Source organism: Acanthisitta chloris, unplaced genomic scaffold (genome assembly GCF_000695815.1).
Source record: "Acanthisitta chloris isolate BGI_N310 unplaced genomic scaffold, ASM69581v1 scaffold6659, whole genome shotgun sequence".
Classification (NCBI taxonomy): Eukaryota; Metazoa; Chordata; class Aves; order Passeriformes; family Acanthisittidae; genus Acanthisitta; species Acanthisitta chloris.
In genome coordinates this window covers 114,895-122,330 of record NW_008690916.1, presented here as the reverse complement: position 1 = coordinate 122,330, position 7,436 = coordinate 114,895, and the positions used below count along the sequence as shown (strand labels likewise).

The 7,436-nt window shown below is 37.9% G+C and overlaps 1 protein-coding gene across 1 annotated transcript in view; it reads left to right on the top strand.

Annotated features, from left to right (window-relative positions):
• VTI1A (vesicle transport through interaction with t-SNAREs 1A) overlaps positions 1 to 7,436 on the top strand; it is a 265,633-nt gene that overhangs the window by 158,265 nt on the left and 99,932 nt on the right. Inside the window, exon 7 of the mRNA XM_009082019.1 lies at positions 4,436 to 4,506. Coding sequence (XP_009080267.1) covers positions 4,436 to 4,506 — 71 coding nt within the window. The remainder of the gene's footprint in view (positions 1 to 4,435; positions 4,507 to 7,436) is intronic.

Genomic DNA, 7,436 nt, shown 5'->3' with positions numbered 1-7,436 from the left:
CTCTGATCCACAAGCAGTGGTGTTTTTAGTGTATTTCATGATTTTGTAGAACAACCATCTTGATTTTTAACATGATCTTCTGCTTTTCCCAGTGTAAATTAGTTTCCCTTTTCCCATCTCTAATTGCGTAGCTCAGATGCATGCATTGTGCTTAGGATGAGATTGGGCAATTCATACTTCTAGGCATCCGGTCTGTGATTTGGTTGGTTTTGAGCATTTTTACATTTTAAATCATATCAAGATATCTGCTGCCTCTTATGAAACATATATATATCCACACACACAGAGGGTACACTTTGAGAGAAAAAGTGCTTTATTAACCATGTTGGATTATTTTATTTTTCATATTAAAAGGAAAATAGGGAGTCTGTCCTCAAAATTCATAAAAGTGCATGTTTGTTTATCCAAAAGCCCAGAGAGGCTCATTCCATGTCATTCCTGTCTCTTGAGTAAATATATTAGTCATTCTTAGGGGGAAAGAAGTATTATTGACTCGAGTGATTAGAAAAAGCTCTTTCAGAATCAGTTTAGCTGATAAAGTAAATACTCAAATAGCTGGAGGCAAAAAAAGGAAAAGAAAAACCAGTCAAGTACAACTTATTTTGCATCCTTAATATGTGTATAGGTATTAGAAATCAAGCTTTGTGGACCATGTATTAAATAATTGAGATTTGTGCGTACAAATAGAGACTGCATATAGGTTACAGGCAAATTCCAAAAAAAGGGCATATTCAGAAGTGTAAAGCATTGCTAGAAGTGGTCGTTGTCTTTTGGGTTTATCTCAACATAAATGTTGAAAACCATGTGCCAATTTCTGCATATCTGAAGGGGGAAGTTAGGTTTGCGTTTGTTGGTTTGGGGTGGGGGTGGTGTTTTTCCATCAGTTGGAGAAAGTATGTTAATTCTTCTAATTTGTTTCAGTGTTTTAGGATAAGAAATGTTACATTTTTTGTTGCATAACACAGTCTCATAGAAGCAGGCACCATTTGTGTTGGACTCGCAACATGGCATTGTTACAGTGCTCGGCACTGAAGAGGCTGATTTTCCATACGTTGTTCAAACAGCTTTAGGGCAGAATACATTTGGAGCTGTAAATTTTAGCATTCACCCTTTAAGGCTGACGCTTGTTAATATTATGTACTTTTTCAGAATTATTATTTTTCTGGCCATCGCAGCATTGTTTAAGACTGAGATAATTGCTATATCCAATATTCCTGCCCTCTGTCAGTACATAGATAATAATGATGTAAATGCATTCACCCTTCTGCTTCTCACAGTTTAGCTCTAATTTTAGAACATAATTTTATGCATCTCTTTGGGAATTTCAGTTAGAGGAGGCAGCACCCCGAAGTCTTTTGTAGGACTTGGGACTGCACTGTGCTAAACATGGTCCGTACATAACGACTGAAAGCTTGGGATAATCCCCAAATAATTGACATTGTTAAGATTCTATGGAAATAACACCATTACTGACGACATGCAACACCCTTCAGTTTGTGTATTGGTCTTAATTCATGCATCTGCACTACAGTATATCTTACAAACCTGACCTTTTCACATAACTGTAGTAGCTTCATCAATGACTTGCATTATAAGTAGGCTGGAAAGATCTATACAGCACCGTTGCACTAAAAGCAAGAATCTGCCACATAGATGAATGTTCTAACTGGCAGGAAAACATCAGAGTCATGGGGAAACTTGAAAAATGGTAGCAAGCAGATAGCAATGATATCAGGCTTGTAATTAGCTGTGTTGTGGGCTAATGCTACATTTTTCCTAGTCCCTTGCACCTTCAGTGCAAACCAAGTGAGGAGACATGTCTTCATATCATTTAGAAGTCTGTATTTTCTTTATTTAATAATATCTTTGTTTGACTGTCTTGACCTTCCAGCTAAAAATCAAGTTCCACTGTCATCAGTGAATTTTCTGAGTAGAACGAGGATATGAAGAGGATAAAGGTGTCAATTTTTGTTTGCAAACTTATTGTGAGATTATGTTACCTCCGTTATGTCTCTTTGTTCAACTTATGTTGTTATTTTAGCCCAAAAGAGGCCAAAGATCATCAACGAAAGTGCATGTAGAGTAAAGCTGCTCCTGTAAAATTGATGATCCATCCAATTATTTATCTATAGAGGCTGCTGGGAAGAAACGCAACTATCTCAGTTCTCAGACCCCTCTGCTAGGTTGAACTTCATGGCTGAAGGTTTAATCCCTAAGTGTCATATCCACAATTCATTCTGTGATATTCTGGCTGACATGCTCTCCTTCCTTATTTATTGATGTCTTCAGTCATCGACAATGAGAGGAAAATACACTATTCGTCAAAGTGACGGTGTTTTACCCTCACTTACAGCTGATGCTGCTGTCACATTGATGGTTGGAAAATAAACTCAATCATTATAAAAAGCTAAGAGTGTGAACTTGCCAGTGACAGGAAGAAGATGAAAAAACCAAACCACAGTAACTTACTTTAAATTGGTGTAATAAAAATAAAACTGTTTCCTATATAGATACTTTTGAGCTTTGTTTGTGAAATACCAAACCATTTTAGCCATTTGCTTTATACTTTGAAGAAAGTCTGCTCCTCACACTCCTTTATGCCTGCAAACATATGTTTAATTTTTAGCAATAAATACACATATTATCATTTCACCTCGTGCTCCTAGGTTAGTAAATTGTTGATTTTTTCCCCTCTCCTTTTAAGGGTTTTTTGCTTTGTTTTTTTTTTTGGCCCCTAGATTACATTGAATGCGTGTATCTGTTTGTGTATTACAGTATTTTGAGTGCTTTGATGAAGAAAAGCTCAGTATAGTTTCATCCAGTAAGTCCTTTGACATGCAAACACAGGCAAAGCTCTCGTGAATCACTTTCTTAGGCTGCCATTTGTATAGCTGTACAGCTCTGTGCAGCCTTTTTAACTCCGTAACCATGTATCTTACCACATTTCACCTTTGGGAGGCATTGTATATACAGCTAAAAGTAAAGAGCAGCAAGCCAAGAGGGACAAGATAGCATAATGAGGATGTCAATTTGTGGTCAGAGGAAATATTTATCTTACTTGTACTGTACTTGGCAACTGATAGAGAAATATATATGTAATGAATTTCCTCAGACTTTATCTGGCAGACTGTGTACCTTGTGTTAAATGGATTTTTTAAAAAGTAGAATTGATTGTCTCAAACTTTGAAAGTTTGAGGTGATTCTGCTTTGGATTGTTTCCTGAAAATGGACTGTATCTGTTAGAAAAATAAAATAAAATAATCATGGTCATGTTGACTAACATATTGGTGAATTTTTAATGATTCGTTTTCTCAAGGCTCCTTGAATGGTGACATTTTAAGATCCTACTCACTCAGCAAAATAAAAGCAAGGCATGTTTTTAGTTGTTTATGGAGAAAAAATGAATCATGTTTTTGTAGTTTTTCTGGTTTGGTGTGTATCTCTGGTAAGCCTGCGACGTAACCTAAATGAACGTGCTCAGAAATGCTGGTTGTCTCGCACGTGCTGTGTGTCTCCAGGCAAGCTACAGCTGCTCCAGCTCCTTCTGCCTGTTTCCCCATCTGTAAAGTGGGAATGATTTAACTTATTTTGTTCCTTCAGGGAAATAAAGGGAGGATTTCTTAATGTTTCTATACAGCTTTGAAGATTAAAATCTCTTCTCTATACTTGCTGCTAATATTTCAGTGTTACAGAAGCATTTGACTGAAGTTGTTTGAAGAGTAAAGTTTTGGCATCTTGTGTTGTCTTTGTACCATGTCTTGAGGCCTCTCCACTATAATTTTGCCACCTTTGGTTCAGCATAAGCTGCGGAAGCAAACAACCCCTGTGTAAACAAACGGTGATGACTAGAAATTAATGTCTGTGTCTGCTATTAGAAACATCAGGAGGTTACGGCTTATCTCTAAGCTTGCCAGAAATAGTCCATGATGGAGCAAAGCAGACACCAGTAACTGGGCTTAGCCTGAAAAAGCTTTTATTTAAGCATCAATGGTAAATGCTGAGAGGCACGGAGTGTTTTTCTCCTAATGACTTCTCAGTGTCTTTAGACATACAAGTATGACTGGTGGTTTAGCAAATCCTGGCTTCTTTTCTAGGACTTAAGGAATATATGGGAAGTATGAGCACCCAAGCACTTAGAGCAAGTCTCAAAGTCTTCTTGCCATTGTTTCACAGACCAAAGGTCAGCATCAATTCCCAGAGCCTAGACAACCTCAAGAGACTGCTCGGGGACAGGTTCTGGTTTGGTTTGCTTCACCAGTTTTACATTGCTTGAAAAACTGAAAATTTAGTATAATGATGTCCACTTTGCTGTTAGGAGGAGTGATTAGGCTACCACATGTATTAAATGCCATTGTTACAATCTAACCTGGCATTTTGAGGCCTTACAGTCACAAGCTGTATTTTTCATGATTTGCATTTTGATTTTTTAATGCAGAGCAGATTGGACAGGAGATGCTGGAAAACCTCAGCCATGACAGAGAAAAGATCCAGCGTGCTCGGGAAAGGGTAAGTTTGATAATAAGTAATTGCTGGTCTTGCATTTTATTTGCATTGAGCAAGTTCCCTGTGCATGAAAAAAATGATCTAGATGACATATCATCACTGTCTGCAGTGAAGAACTTTAAAAGTGTTTTACATGGGCCCAATCCTGCAAAGTGTCTCTGATGGGGAGTCACACTGAAGTCACCAAATCTGCTGTTGGAAGATTTGACCACAGCTAGGTCAGTCTTCTGTTGGGGGTCCTTTGAAGGGTTTGTTATAGTGTCCGTTGGAGTGACTTCTTGGACTTCCTGTGGAACAGCTCAGTATCATGCCTGAGCTTCTAACAGCTGATCAAACTTATTCTTTGTAGCTGCAAATGCTCATAACTGCCTCCTTAGACAGTTATGTGTGAAAGAGCAGGTACTGGTTTCTTACACTGCTGCTCTGTCTCTGCTGTCAAGATAACATATCTGTGTCCTGTTTGGCTAATGTGGCCTCCATAGGGATCAGCTCTACTCTGCAGAATTAATGGAAGTGCTCAGAAGCTCATCCCATCCAATGTGTGCAACTTCTCCAAACCTCAGTCCAAGCTCCCAGCCTGTCTGGTTCTGATTTCTGCTCACAGAACCAGGAGTGGCTGCGCCTGAGGCTTTCTGTCCATGGCACACTGTTCAGATACTTTCCCAAGTGTCCAATTTTGCCAAAGCTAGGTCCTCCTACAGGCCTCTAGCTGACCCGTGCCGCTTAAGAAAACTCCCTTATCTGTCCCAGGGTGTTTCTTTACCTGGATAGCTTTAATTGGTAAAGCTTCATATTACAGATTTAATGAGGCATTTTCTGTCAGCTGTACCAGTTGCTCTCTGAAGTCCTGGGCATTAGCTACTTTAAAACATTAAGTATAACTATATCATTAAATGTAACTAAGGATTGTGAGCATTTACCAAGTCTTATTTCACCTCCATTTCTCATATCCCCAGTGACTGCTGAGTCTGAAATGCTTTTCTGTTTCTAGCTGAGCAAGTGAAACTTGGGCAGTGGAGAAGAATGACATGTATCCCTGTCTGCTGATCCTAGAAATCTTCGGGAATGAGAAACAAGGATGTAGTTCTGATCACTCCATGTCTACATGGTTTATAGCATAATTTTTCAGTGTTTTTCACCTGAAGAGCAAATTTCTTTGATGGCAAAACCTGTGAGCTGCAAAGAGCAAGATTCAACATAAGAGTATTCTAGGAAAGCATATCTCATCACAGTGCAGTAAAAGACCTCTTGTCATAATGGAAGATCTCAAATTCCAAGTTTTATTCATAAGCCACTTTAAATATTTTGCTTAGGGAATTCAGAAAAGTTTTTCAGTGGAGCCACCATGGGTGGACCTGTCCCAGCTGTTTATATACTCAGATTAACAGTTAGGTATGATCTTGGGTAACATAGCAAGTTTTTGATTTTCTGGAGTCTTTTTAAAGACGAGAGCAGAGGATGCTCTGTCAATGCATAATAACTTTACACTAAGTACATGGCATTATTATCAACCAGGGAATAAACCTGTCTTCTGAAATGCAATTGTCAGCTTGAGCATGATGGTCAGTTTTTAGCAGTTCAGTGTTTTGAAAATAAAGAAGATTTTCTTATGAGCAAAATGTAAATGAGTTAATGTCTCAATAGTTTGATTAAATTTACATATATGAATTTTTCTGTCTGTAGAGTTTTAACTTTTTTCTTTTGAAGGCAGAGAGAAGGAATAAAAGCTCTTCTACAGGTCAGATAGGTTAACTGGACTATACAGGATGCTAAAAGATGCAACATTTTTTAGGAAAACTAAATTAAATATGTCTAAGGCAGACCAGATATCAATGTCAGTGTCTTGTTCATCTTTCTGCTTTCTCATTACTATTCTTAGTATTATTTCGTAAACTCCATGTAGATTTGCCATTGCTAATATCAAAGCCTATTTCAAAATGTTTTCACTACAGCAGATCTGTGTAACAAGGAGGTGTCCAGCATATGCCATTTAAGAGATTCTTCGGCTTCTGTGGTGCACTGGTATTGATAAAGAAGTGGTATAAGAACAACCGCCAGATAATTCAGTTTTAAATAAAAACAAACTTACAGTTTGAAAGTCTTTATGTTGGTTTTTTCTGCCAGTGCAGGAAGAAAAGGTGGTTTTTAGTGTCCTCTTGGGAGGTAGCTAGAGATCTCCCAACTATGTGTGTACGTGTTTGTTTCTTTTTTAACGTTTCTTTTGCTTATTTTGTGGGTTTTTTTATTACCATAAAAACATGAGGTCGTCTTGCTTAGAGGAGTTTGTCAAATCTCTAAGATTCAGCTTCCCATTCCTAGCTATGAGCACTGATTCTAGCTGTCAGGTAGAATCCTGCAGCAAGAGAGGAAAGTTAGGATCAAACATTTAATGGTAAAAAGGAGAGCGCTACTTTTCTGTGAAAAGGGAGGAGAAGCCCCAAGTGTTAAATGCATCTTTATGAATAATAAAAGACCAATGTAAAGCATACATTTGTACTTCAGATTCCCTTCTAGCATAGATAAGAACTTGGCTTTTTAATGAGCCTTTTAAAAATTATTGTGACATTTTTTCTTCTGTTACTTGTGTCAAACTGGGCTAAACTGCTTTTCTGGAGCTTGAATTGTCTAGATGAATCAGGAAAAAAATGAGGGAATGGCCTCCCTGGAATATAATGCTCATCTTTGTTCCATCATAGCACATAATTACAGAGATCTGAGAGTCAGTGCAAGCCTTCCCACTGAATATGATATTGCTAAGAGCAAGTCTTGGTTGGTGTTATCCAGTCCTGGCTTCTACTTGGGATTTTCTTAATAGCCTTTAGAAGAACAAGGAGGAAATTTATGCAGAAAGGTTATGTGTCATTGATTGCAACTACTAATTTCAGTAATAAACATTAAATCTGGTAGCAAATATTTATGGTATTGGGCTCCAG